Below are 14470 nucleotides of genomic sequence, written 5' to 3' on the forward strand. Positions count from 1 at the left end.
ACCTTGATACTTAACATGATTTGATTGGTTTTGTTGGTGCCAACCCAATGTTGACCAAACCTACTTTCGAAGCCAACAAATTTCAAATCACATGACTTTGGGTTTTTTATTTTTTTTGAGATAAAATTTTTACTCTACCTTAATCTAGATGTATATTTGTGTGAAACTCCTCCCTTAATACTTGAACCATAACTCTTGCCTCCTTCCCACCCTACAAGAACTTATACTTGTAGAGTAATCATCACGTTAAGGGTGTGCAATGATACGTGGCTTTGGGTTGGATAGTCATTATTGAGTGCAAGCTTGATTGATCAATCCTAAGACAAAATGCTTCAAACTAAAACACATGAACCTAATGCAAAAGGGTAGCCCAAGAAATAGAGCACTTCTATTTCAAGAATAATTTCTTAAATCCTTAAGAGTCTTCTTGATTGCATAAGGGAAAACTCTTTAGAATCCATATATATATATATATATATATATAAATGAGAAACATTCTAAATTTTAATTATTCAATAGTCTAAATGTCCATGAGTTACAACCACTAATATATAGTAAAGAAATTTTAGGGCAGCTAAAAATCCTTATTTAATGCTAGGTCAAATATTAGGATAAAAATAGGAAAATTTGAGAACATTACATAAAATAATATTACAAACTCTAGGAAACATCCTCAAATTGACAAGACCTTATTCTAACTCTTAATTGAAAAAAAAAAAAAAAAAAAAGTATTTCCTCAAAAAAAAAAATCTTAATTGAAAATTATAACAAAAAGAAAAAAAAATCATAAATAGCAAATTTGAATAAATCTAGCCTATCATAAATAGTTTGCAGCAAATCTTGCAAAATATTGATGTGTAATATCCAAAGAACAACACCTATCCGGTACTTTACTTGCTCTAGACAAGTGTTGTTTTCAAATATTGACACATTATTATTTTATAGATTTGAGTTTGCAGCAAATCCTTGCCTCCAAATTTTATACAATTCGATCATTGGCCATGATGATTTCTACTAGCCAGTACATCTTACTTTTCAAACTTCTTACAGTTTGATACTTTTATAATCAATGAAAGTTTGGACTGTTAGTTCTACATCAACCAAATACTAGAAAAAGCAGAGTAACTAACAAATAAGTTTGCTATCATACTTGTTAGCTGTTCAGAATCCAATTATCACGCAAATCTACCGCGATCATCATTGTCTATCCCTAATCCACCAGGAAATTCTGTGAAAAACTGAATCCTAATGAGGATGTTGGCAGAGCTTCTAGAAGTCCTTGCAAGCAAAATTTTCTTTACTCCCTCAGTTTATTCTTGACCTTAAATTGTACACTCTAAAACTAGTGCTGGTTTGGCAAGATTGCCAAGTACCATAACTTTGTACACTGTGACCGTATCACTACATAAGATAAGAGGTCAAGCTTTGTAGTGTGTCTTTTTTTAAGAGGAAAAAAGTTTTTCACTCAAAAACCAAAAAAAGGAAGAAAGATTGAAAAATTGTAAGATTAGAAAAGGGGCTTTTCATTTAGATTCTGTCTCAGAATAGAGATGATGGGAGGATCAAATCAAAGAGAACGTCATAAAAGATTCAGCAGAAAAAAAGTCAATGAAGGTTTATTAAGTTTGACAAAGTGGTAACCCACACCACAAGGCCACGAATATGAAACTCTTGGACAAGACATAGCCCCATGGCATTTGCCAGGTTGACCATCAAACAAACAAAACAAACCCATCACAATAATATGAAGAATGTCTAATCAAAACTCAAGTGCATCTAACAAAGCCAGGCCTCAACCTCCATGGCCCTCCCTGCACATTATAGACCCCTGGACTCCAGTCACAACACCATGTCACCAACTCAGCAAGTCAATTTGGGAAGCTCAATTAAGGGCCAAGCTATGATGACTGAATCTAGGCTTTTAGAATGACCCGGAAGGAATGGGGTCAGCTGACAATTAGACTCGGTCCCAATTTCTAAAAATATATACCAAAAAGCTAAATAATTTGTCAAAGCAACGGAAGCAAGTATTTCTAATAAAATCATTCAAAACTCAAAACCCTCATCTTTATAATCGAAATTTTATATTAAAATAAAAAAATTAAGCAATATCTTTCATAATACTTTTTCGCAAAATGACTTGATTTATTTGGTGCATAATAAAAATAATACTACTTTAATTATAGTGGTTCAGTTAATATATGCCCTTAGAAGTTAGGACGTACATTAATCATTTATTTTAAGTAATTTTAATGGAAAATTTAAAAAGTAGTTAAAAAAGTTAGGGTCTGTTTGGTTTAGAGGAGTTTCGAGTGAGTGATGGAAACACAAAACAAGAATCCAGTGTTTTCAAAAACTAAGATACATAACTTACTAGCACCATTGTAAATTTTCGAACTCTATGGAGCCCACAACTTCTATATTGTCATGTCAGCTCAAGGTTGTTACTGTTGCAAATTCAAGGCGAAGACCATTTCTCTTTTTCACTTCCCTCAAAATATTTCAGCCAAAAATTTCCCTCCTTTCTCACTTCCCTCTCTCCGTTTTCCTTTTCTCTTCTCTTTAGATCAGCTGATGGTGATGGTGGTGGTATGGGCTGCTAATGGGTTTTGCGTGGGGGTTATGGCTGCGTCTGGGGTTGGTGTGGAGGAGGCTTGAAGGAGAAGGCAGCCGTGGGAGGTGGATCGTTGTTGGTTGGGTTTTAATTCCTGGGTCATTTCAGTCATGGATGGCCCTAGGTCGTGGATCGTGGAGGCTGATATTGGCTAGGTTGGGTTTGAACTGATGTTGGCTAGGTTTGAACCGGTGGTGGGTCTTGCTTTGGTGTGGGTTTTGCTTCGGTGTTGGTTTTGCTTCGATTGGTTGTTGGTTGGGTTTGAATCGATGATGGGTTTTGCTTCAATTGGGCGTTGGCTGGGTTTTGCTTCGGTGATGGGTTTTGCTTCAGTGTTGGCAATGGTGGCTGGTGTTGGTTCAATGGTGGGTTTGTGGTTCAATGGTGGCTGGTGTTTCAGTGGTGGTAGTGGGTGGTTCCACGATGACTCAGTGGGAGAAGTAAAGTAGAAGAAGTTTTTTGGTGAATGAGACGCGAGTAGCAACAGTAGGCAACACTTAGTAGTGTCAGTGGTGGGGTCCACAGTTTTGGGGAAAAGTTGTAGAGATATGTGACTGAGAATTGAGTCCAAACACGTGTTTTGTAATTTTTTTAGTGATGGTGAGGTTTGAGTAGGGAGTTATGAGTTTCGAGTTTGAGTTATGGGTTTTGAAAATTGAGTTATAAAAACTCAGCTACCTCTAAACCAAACGGCCCTTAGTCATTTTTCATTTTTTTAATAAAAAAATTTCTTAAAATAATTTATTTACTTATACCCTAAGAGCATACGTTAGTAAAACGCTAATTACAAAACCATAGCAATAATTATGAAAAAATTATAAGAAATACTTCTTACTATGAGAAAATTTAGAACTGCAACCTTTTATGTCATAATTTTATCACAATTTATTAGTGGTAGATTTACACAAAAATAATAGACAACTAGATACAGTTATCACATATAATAATTGTAAAAAAAAAAGAAAAAAAGTTATAGTAAAATTTAGGTCCTATAATAACTATCCTACATTCCTACTATTGGCTAATGCTCAAAGCTGGAATGAATGTCATGAACCCATGACATGACAAGAGGTGACATTTTTTTTTTTTTGCTGAATAACAAGAGGTGACATTTGGATTTTGGAAACGATCCAAAAACATTTTAAATAATATGACCTCTGTGAGTGTATATAATATTTTGATAGGATGTCTGAAACTGGTCTCACTACTAGTGTGAGGTAGCTCTGTTTGTACTTCCCTTTAACCAAAAAAAAAAATTGTAACGGGTAAAATGGCTTTTGTGTGGCTACAACAGGTTGAATATAATATTTGCCAAGTTTCCCCTTGTTTCACTAAGATACCCTGCAGATTCTGGGTCATCATAACAATATCTAAATCCTTGAAGCGTTCAGAATGTCAAATGAGAAGAGTCAGAAACTCAGAAATCAGAATACACCCAAGCCTTAAAGGAACAACCCCCCCCCCCCCCCCCCTCCCCAACCCAGTTTCCAAATTGTTCATCTCTTGGTTCTTCTTGTGATGGTCCAGTGGATCAGTATTTAATATTTACCAAGGCAAATGTGTCCTTTCATTTTAGTTATGATTAATATTATTTGATAGGGGTATTTTTGTCTAAGAAAGTCTTCTGGGCACTTTAACCCGTCAGGGTGAAATACCTTGTCTTTGATCCATCAAGATAGATGCCTTCTCCAATGGGACCTACCAACCAAAGATCCGTTGGGATAAAGTCCCCATTCAATCCCTTTAAAGTTCCAACAATTTGGCGCTCCACTCTCCTTGAAGACCCGTCGGGCAACCCACGTAATGTACAAACGATTCGCACCTCATCATTTGCATACCTACAGATGGATAATCATGCCGATGAATGGATGATCATGCCAACGAATGGATGATCATATAAACAATTAAATACACAGGGTCCCACGAGCCTTTACATGTTTTTTGCGCATGTGTCCCTACATAGAAATAACTTGCACACTACTCCCAAAGACCCTATTACACATTCGTATCTTCCCTTAATGGGAAGAGAAGCCCTAAGATCTTAGAGCCTTAACTCCAAAATTTTCTCTATAAGAAAAGCTCCTACATTTAAGGGATTTTGATCAGCTCTACATCACTATATAAGCATCAAACATCCTCTTCCTTAAGGTACGTGAAAATTTCTAACTTTCACACTATTGAGTTCTTGGAGATTTTCTCATTACTGACTTAACATTCGAAAGGTCTTTAGCCGGCATCCAACTGGTACTCTTTGTTGATTTTTCGTTCTCTTATTCTTTAGGTACCCTAATTGGTGCACCTATGGACAATCAACCCACTGACGATTTTGTGCATCATCATTATTGGATATAAGCCAATGCAGCGTGGCCTAATTGGCATTCACCTTGAGTTGGCCCGAATCACAAATTTGACTTAAAAAAAAAAGAAGAAAAAAGAAGAAGAGATGTGATATAGAGACTTATCCCATTCATGAATACTGATTTCCAATCCATTTGGTACGTAATATATTTTTCTTTAAAAAAAAAATTATGAGGACATATTATACTTTTCTTTTCCTTCTTTTTTTTTTTTTTTTTTGAATTTCAAAGACAATCTACAAATGCTAAATGGCATAAAATATATATTTAAATAACAAAACTCTATTTTCCGAGAAAAACATAACAAAATTGTAAAAGAAATTAGCTTATCAAAAAGAAAGCTAGCGGGTGAGTCCAAGAAAAATAAGAAAGAAGATTTATTTTGTATTGTTGGAGAATCAAATATGCCCGATACAGTTACAACTACTAATTTAAAGTATTCGTGCTTCATTGCTAAATGAAGATTATTACCATTCACTAGAGAAGAAGTTTCAAAAATAGACAAGAAGTTTCAAGAACTACTTCTCTAGGTATTGTGTAGCCAATAAATCAGTTAAGACTTTTTTTTTTTTTTTTTTAAGTAAGCTTTAGACTTGTCCTAAGAAATGGGAAGAGAAGATTAAAATGGTAACCTCCACTCATGAGACATGGTTCCTAACTGATTGTGCTATTTAAAAGTGTTCAAAACCTAGAGAACCGACCCCCCAACCAATTGGGTTTGACCCAAAAGATCATGGGCAAGTTCAGTCCCTTGGGCAATCAAGTAACAAATCTAAGATGGGCGAAACTTTAGGTATTCGAGCAGATATCAAGTGTGAAAATCTTTCACCCAATAAATAATTCGACCCAACCACAAATACACGCACACATATAGCCACTTGGCTTTTGTGTTATTGGATAAGAGGATTACACATCATCCTCTTATTTTTACCCCTAATCCTTCGAGGATTATGCCTAATTCTGAATCCATTTCTATGACTTGGTCCATTGACCATGTCTCTCCTCTCTCTGCCCCCATCCACCTCTCCTCCTCTCTCTAATCTCCATCATGCAACCACCACGATAAAGCAAGCCAGGGTATTATTGAGCTACTTCTGGAAGCGTTCCATGAATAGCCGGGATATTGAAGAATATCCACAGAGGTATTTAGGGAATCGGTCTTATTCTATCTCTGGTTGTTCCGTTTGAAGAAAGGAAGGGAAAAAAATTGAAGACCAGTAAAAACATATTTTCCCAAAAACAGTAGCACCCTTGCAGTATTCTCCGTCTAGTGTCTACGCTTTCACACCCAACGGACCAAAATTCTTATCCAAACCAGATATAATGATACCCTTCAAGAAGCATAAAAGATGGTACCTGTGCATGGAACAATGGAATGCTATGTCTAAGCTGTGAATGTTGATCTCCAAAAGTGTTATCCGGATCTTGGTGGTTCTGCGTGCACAACATTTTCTACCGTAACTCCACCGAAGTCATTGAACGAGCATATTCAAAATTTATAATCTTTATATGTCTTTGTATTAATACCCAGTATAGGCCCATTTTACACATTATTAATAAGTTTCACAAATGTGTTTTGCTTGTACTATAAGCCCACAGCATAGGAAGATAAAGGAGTACAAAATTGAAACTATGGCTAACGTGTAGTGGAGATGAGAATGTGCCCAAACTTGGTCTCAATCAATCAACCACCTAGCACAACCCATTGCCATGTTCGCACATAGCGCATAGGACATTGTGTAACACACGGAGTAAGACTACAGTTTAGGATGTTGAGAAAAACAAAACCAAACTCACATGGCACAAGCAACTCACATAGCACAAGCCACCCTTGGCGTGCTGGTTTGCTGAAATGCCGATGGGACAATGGTTAAATGCATGTGGTGTAGCCCAGAGACAAATTCTCATGGTAGGTAAAGGTTTCTTACTATTTGGGAAGAGATTATGGCCCAATAATAGCCAAGAGTAGCTGAAATGAATGACATAACAAGTAATATACCAACGAGGTTGCATAAACTTGTTTTTCCAGTTTCCTTTGCTTTCTTTCTATTTTCCCCAATTTTCAACTTCAAGTTTTATTTTTTATAAAACTATCTATTCTCTAAAATTTCACATTATTAGTTCCGAGAACAATATCCATGCCAACATTTGCAACTATCTGATCTATCATTATACAAATCTGGATGTGTCATTGGAAAAAGAAGCCAGAGGAAGCCCACCATTCCCGCAACAAATGCTACACTTACCATCCCTGAAACAATCGTTAAAAAGAAAAAGAAAAAAAAAAAAAAAAAAGGTAAGCTTTGATAAAAGAAGGTTCAAGAAATTAATAAAATGTGATATCAAGGACTTAGAAAATTGAAGTTCAAAGGATTTGACTATGTTCGCATGTAAATCTGTAATATATTATTATAATGAGCAAATGCATGTTTAATATTGAATAGATCCAAAGCAATGAAATTAGAATCCCCAGCAGTTTAGATTATAGTCAAAGACACAACAGAGTGGTGAAATTTCTAAGATGATGAAGCTTGGCCAACATTGAAAAACTTAAGTTTTAACTTTTCCCCACATACATTTGGAGAGAGCCAACCAACCAACAACCAAGCCATAGTCCCAAAATTTTGCAATCATATTAGCTATAGATCCTCAACAAACTAGTCACAGTCTGCCATATGTATTCTTTTACGTCATTTTATTCTGTCTGATTATTCTATCCAAAAGCATACTCTATGTTACTTCCTAAATTAATATGTACCTTTTTACTACTTCTATGAATTTTATTGTCTTCCTGTACCTTTTTTGGTTCCCTTAAATTCAATGAACATGTTCATTAATCGCTCATCTCTGAAAACAAATCATCAAAAGCAGCTTTCCCTCATCTTTTCATCAATAGGGGCCACCCCTATCTTTAAATGAATTTATTTTTTTCGAATTTTATTTTTTTCTTGTATTTCCACTTATTCATCTTAACATTCTCATTTCAACTACACTCATTTTATGTATATGTTGCTTCTTAATGGCCCAACCTTTACTGCCATACATTTTGGACAGAGCACTAAGGTGTCCCCCCCTCTCCCCCACCCCTCCTCTTTTTAAGATAGTCAAAGCATTGCCAAGAGGCTTGCAACTTAGTTGGCACTACTTGGTGTGCCAACGGAGATGTCCACGGTTCAAATCTCCTCTCTTCCATTATAACTATTGAATTATCAAAAATAAGATAGTAAGAGCATTCAAAGGATTTTATTCTTGTTTTCTTTGATCATATAAAGCTCACCAATCACACCATTGACTTCTCAATTTGGTAACTATAAAACAAAACAATAGGAAATCACTTGTTCATACATTACACATTTGAGCCAAGAACCAACAAATTTTATAAGTGTTAGACTTATGGTTAAGTGATTAAATTCATCATTTCCTAATAGCTTAAGTTTTTGGGACAATCGGTAATTTAACATGGTATCAGAGCAGGAAATCCCGAGTTAGATTCCTGATTTTACTTTACCTCCCATTTAAAATGTTAAATTCCCACTTGTTGGGCCCCCACTTATAAAAGGAAAGTTTAGGCCTACAAGTGAGGGGGAGTGTTAGATTTATGGTTAAGTGATTAAATTCACAATTTCCTAATAGCTTAAGCTTTTGGGACAATCGGTAATTTAACAATAAGGAAAAAAAAACAGAAGCAAATGGCCTATGGCTTGGCCTTAGGACATTCATATACTTTAAAAGGTTAACTCCACTTCTTTTTAAGATATTAACATCCCCCAAATATCCAATACCCTAATATATAAATAGTGTCGGGACTTGTAGAGAGAGAGAGAGAGAGAGAGAGAGAGTGATGGAGGGGGGGATTTGAATTTTGAACCAAAGTCTATGATGGATATTTTATCTACAGATTTAAAGAGAAGCATCAAGAAAAGGTCAGAACTACTAGTAGTGACAAATAAACCCAAGATTTATTTGTTTTTCAATAGCAAAGAAGCAACTAATGGCATACCGCTCCTCCGTGAAAACAGCTTAGGCAATCCCATAAAATTGCAGAAGATATGAGCAACTAATGGAGCAAGAAGATGTCCTGAAATGAGTAAAAGTACACAACAATGAGGTGGAATATTATTTTTTGATAATTGCTAAGACAAGTGGGTGAGGGGGATTTGAACCCCAGTTCTCCTTATGAGGGAGACCATGTAATGCCACTAAGCTACAAGGTTCTTAGCAAGTGAGTTAGAATATTATAAAATGAATAAAGAGACCAAAGGAGCCTCCCAATACCTAAGAATGAACTGTTAAATAATCCATGTAAAATAACTAAATATTAAAGGGGGAAAAAAGAAGGAAAATTTAAAAGCATCTAGAATTATCTTAATTGAGTTGTTTGGATGACTATATATAAGGATCAAAAGCCAAACCCAAATACCAACAACTATGTTATTCAAGCAAGTATGGGTCATTGATCTTTGAACAGAATAATATCTGTGCTTAGGCATCTTCGCTAAATAAAATAACACATCACTTATCAAGAATAAATAAATAATAAAAAATTCATCTTTTTCTGGTAAATGATGAAATTAAATAACTCAAAAGAAGATGACAAAAATACTTAAAACAACTGCATACCATTTGTTCTTCAGTAATCACAATAAACTGTAGAGTTTAAACTCTGCATTCTACTGTGATAATAATCATTAGCCTGAGACCCTTCCATTTTCATTTTGAAAGGTATACTTAAATCTAAAGCTTGAGTAACAACTACTACCTTATTGCCTAGAACAACAATATTCTGAGAATTTCCAATGCAATGAAAACATGATACAGTATGCTATCTAGCCCAGCAAAATCCTAATTGCAAATTGCTATGGACTACTTATAGATAAAATAGAGGTGAGAACCATTATATGCATGTCTATGTCCACTCTAATTATCATCAAGAAAATTCAATTAGGCCCACAGTAGTTTATCTTATTGACCAACTGGCAGCGCGGCTTCAAAAAATATAGTAAACTAAATATGGTACAATCTTAGATTCTCCTGGAAGCCAGCAGAAGGAGTATTTATTTTTTATTTTTAAAAATTCTTCTGGCCCTTGCATTAGTTATAAGATGCCAGCGTGTCAAAAATCACTAACCAGTTCGAACGTAGAGGAAAGATGCATATGAACCAAATATTACAGTGTAGCCAAGCTGGAGACCTGAAAACCACACATATAACAAGGGAATTGACATCTGATGGATAGAAAAGTTTTTAGAAATTGCATGTATCCCTTGGAAGCAGTAAGTCATGGGCTTACCTACAACCATGAAAGTTTTTATCAGGCTAAAGTTTTGCTTGCTGTAGAATTCCATTAAATGGTTTAGGTGTGCTGCAAAAAATGTCAAAAACAGTGAAACTGGGAATAAAAAATGATCAGGATGAATATTTTAAATGCTCAGGTAAACTCAGGATGAGGATTCTCCTGATTTTTTTATTAATGACTTCAAAGGGTGAGATGATTCTCCTTCTTTTCCACAATAGCAACTCACTTTTGTCATATTTTAACATGAGGGTGAATTAATCGTGATTTCTTAGAATTAACTCCAAAGCAGTGACGGATAGATTATGTGCAAATCCATTTTCACATTAAACCTGAATGTCAGTTTCATAGATCAACAGCTGATTAGAAAAAAAATTGATTGCACAACAACCTTACTCCTAAGGACCATCTAATTCCTAAAACACATCAATGATGGTATACATAAGTCACCCTCATCACACCATGCTCTATGTACATCAGAAAAGAAGATATATATAATTATCTAAATCATAGATTTAACATATGCTCAAAATGACTTTTATAAAATTACCTAAACTAAAGAAAATAGGGCAGAGACGTATGGCAGTGTACGGTTTAAATCCTCCACAGAGAAGTAGAGGTATCATACATGCCCTGAAGACCAGCTCCTCGGTAAGTGGTGCCTGTTCAGTAAAGCAACATTAGAAATCGAGGTATAATTGAAAATACTTGGGGTTCCATCTTTCAATCAACTGAATTACAAGTAATCAGTAAAGATTCAATAATGAAAAGGGCAATCACAAATCAACTAATCTTTCATTTTGATAAATTTCACAATATAAGCAAACAAAGCAATGATGAGGAAACTCTTTTTTTGATAATTCAATAGTTGGGGGAAAACGGGTGTAAGATTCATGATGCATTTTAAATTAGGCCTAATATCATCAATGGTTAAAGTCTTACGAGTATCTCTCTCTCTCTCTCTCACACACACATGCGCGCACAAACGTTCCTATGTTATAGTACACATCATTACAATGGTTAATAATGAAAAAAATCAATACCATCTGGCATAAATTCTTAAAATTAAATTCAAAGGGCACACCATACTCACCACAACATAATTACGCCAAGCTGAAACATTGGAAGCAACTGAAATTATAGAATCAACAAACCCTTGCACGGAACCTTGGATGTACTCATACGAAAGTTCTTCACCTCGACTCACACGCTCTCTCCACCAATCCACCAATAGCAGAGCCTTGAGGACCAAAGATCCCGCATACATTAAACAAGTCAAGGAAACAGGTAACACCACAGCTTGCCACTGTTTCATACACAAAATCGCAATTTTTCAGCGTGCAAATTTAGCAACCATTCACTCTTTTCCCAATCTGCATACCATAAAAAAGAATGCAAATCGAAAAGTTACCATTCGAAAACATAATTTTAGCAAGCATTCAATCAAATAATCGATACGATCAACTCACTAAATGATCAACTCGGATTCCGTAAACATCGAATAGAATTGACGCCTCCTTACTTCTTATCTGAAATTATATCATAGATAATAATAATATATTAAAAGCGAAAGCACAATCAAAATTCAAATTAGTTTATAAATTTGTGCCAAGTGTCGTTTGACTCATTGATAATGATCGCTCTCGGCACAAAAGCCGAGGCGACCACCTCGATAAACTCCGTCTTTATCATCATCACTACTACTACTGGTGAAAGTCAAAGTAGAGAGTGCTTACTGGGAGGATGAGAGTACAGATGAGGAGAGAGAGAACGGAGGAAACGGCGGCGCCAATGAAGCGTCGGATCATGAAGCTGTTGAAGGAAGGAGGAGGTGGGAGGCGGAGAATCAAAGTGGGAGCGTGAAGAATCGCAACGTACAATAAAGCCATGGCGGTGCAGGCCGTCGCCGCCGCCGATTTCGAAATGGCTTCTTCCTCCATTGCTGTGAGCTTTACCTTTTGTTTCACAAACCCTAAAACACAGAGAGAGAGAGAGAGAGAGAGAGAGAGAGAGAGATTTTTAGTTAAGGGTGGTTTACTTGGAAGGTCGGATTGCAGGTTTGTTATACTTTTCTTGTGCTCAGTGTAACTGTTTGGAATCTCTCTCTACCATTTCTAGTTTTCTACTCGGTACTCACTTACTATTTCTTTTCTTAAACCACTAGGCCTATCCAAGAGCCAAAAATAAAAGTAAAAATAACTCGAGAAAACGGGAAGGTTTCCAAACGGTAATGCTTAGGAACAAATGAAATTGTAACAATTTTGCCGCAAATCGACATGTGTACTTAATATTATCATCACATCGATACTATTCAAGAGCCAAAAGTAAAAGTCAAAATAACTCGAAAAAAGGGGAAGGTTTCAACTAACAAGCAAGGTAATGCTTAGGAACAAATGAAAGCCATGCGTTCTTATATGGTAAAGATACGTCCTCGCATAAACTACCACATTTATACTATTCACAATTTGCCCAATTGGCGAGCTGTGCAACTTTATGGGATGTTAGCATTTCTCTTTTTCATCGTAACTTTTTTTTTTTTTTTTAAGAAAACTATATTTGTACTTATGTATAATTAATTTTTAAAAAAAATAACATTTTTTGGATGAATATTATAGGTTAAACTACATAGTTGCTTCTTAAAATTTACCTACTTAGTGTTTTTGGTTCTTGAAGTTTGAAATGAACACTATTAATTCCTAAGATTTTAAAGATGAGATCTATTGGTCTCTCCATTAACTTCCGTTAGTTTTTTTTTTTTTTTGCTTAGGTATCTAATGGAAAAATTGAGTGGCATTTTTTAAATGACGTGACTTAACAATTAGTATTTGTTGAATTAAAAAATAAAAATAAAAAGCATGGTAGTATTTGCTCAATAAAAAGTGGGTCGTTCATAAAATAAATTTGTTCATGTTTGTTTATCTATAAATAAACCAAACTTGAGTCTTAGTTTAAGGCTTGTTTAACACACGAGTTGAGCCCACGAAAAACAAATTGTTTGTGAACAAACTTATTAGCAATAAGACTTGATTTATAAAATTTATAATAAAAAAAAAATTATGAGCCTAGGCTCAATTATCGACTTAGTAATAAGTTTGATATGTGCTTTAAAATAAACTCATATCTTGCTGATGAATATCAAGCTTGATAATATACTTTTATTGGATATTGAGATCGAGCTCAACTTAACTAATAAATCAAGTTAAGTTCAAGCTTTGGGATTTTTTGATGAGCTCGAGCTCAAATATTGGTTGTAGGTTTGGTTTTAGCTTAAGCTAAACTTAAACATTTTACTTTTATTATCAAGACAAAGTTGAACATTTAATACTTAACAAAACTCTACCTATTATGAAAAAAAGATACATATTAAGGGAGAAGCATGATAATTTCATTAATCTTTATTCTATAAAATTGTTAAAAATTGGTTGCCAAAGTTCCAAGAATAGCTATTATTTATTTATGTACTTAAAAAAATAATTCACGCTTGCTTTAAATTAAACTATACATTTAAAAAAAAATTATACTTGATGTATACGTTTGATTATTCTCAATAAAACTAATTAGTTTTTTAATGAAAAAATTGGAATTTTTTTCATTTTGAATCATAACCATCACTTGAAATAATAACACACACACACACACAAAAAGTTGTAAGGACACGATTTGATTCACAGCCTAGAAGATTTGGACAATGGCCCAATGAGCTTAAAACAATAAATTTGATAAAGAGTGGGTCTGTTACTGAACGTTCAATGAGTTAGAATCTAGATCACAATAGGCTAGTTGGTGTTAGAATGCGTAAGACAAACAGTTTGAAAAGAAAGTGTACTAGGTTAAGTCTGAGGATGGCATGTTATTCTATATGTCTCCTATGCTAATACAAATATAAGTTCTTGGTTACATAATGATTTCTTTTCTGGATATCTGATGATCCCCCTGTAATGGAATCCTTCTCTTTTATATTCCCTTCCTTTCTTTCATCGCAGTCTTCCACGTGTAGATCAGATTGCTAATCTTCTTGATACTTGTCCCATTAACACCTTCCTGAAGTCTTTGTGGGTAACTGTAAGACTGAAAGTCACTATTCAAGTATCACTTCCACATTAATGTGACCAGGGGGTTAGATGCAGAGCATTCAATGCGGTAGTAGCAATTTTCTTCCCAGATATTTCTTAATTTTCTGTTGACTCAACTCTCTCTAAAGCTTAT

The 14470-nt window shown here is 34.9% G+C and overlaps 1 protein-coding gene across 2 annotated transcripts; it reads right to left on the reverse strand.

Moving 5' to 3' along the window:
* Window positions 1-6978: 6978 nt before the first annotated feature.
* Window positions 6979-12368, reverse strand: LOC142609527 (CAAX prenyl protease 2). 2 transcript variants are annotated; one of them, XM_075781130.1, is made up of 8 exons: window positions 12001-12368; window positions 11734-11793; window positions 11358-11570; window positions 10815-10926; window positions 10262-10333; window positions 10100-10162; window positions 8972-9049; window positions 6979-7222 (listed from the first exon to the last, which is right to left on the reverse strand). In XM_075781130.1, exons 1-8 carry the CDS (start codon window positions 12202-12204, stop codon window positions 7089-7091), a joined length of 936 nt encoding a protein of 311 aa, XP_075637245.1. In that variant the 5' UTR covers window positions 12205-12368; the 3' UTR covers window positions 6979-7088. The 2 variants fall into 2 exon arrangements, with proteins under 2 accessions (XP_075637245.1, XP_075637244.1); XM_075781129.1 differs by lacking the exon at window positions 8972-9049 and having other exon boundaries at window positions 12001-12344.
* Window positions 12369-14470: the final 2102 nt, after the last annotated feature.

The sequence above is a fragment of the Castanea sativa genome, chromosome 9, assembly GCF_040712315.1.
Source record: "Castanea sativa cultivar Marrone di Chiusa Pesio chromosome 9, ASM4071231v1".
NCBI lineage: Eukaryota > Viridiplantae > Streptophyta > Magnoliopsida > Fagales > Fagaceae > Castanea > Castanea sativa.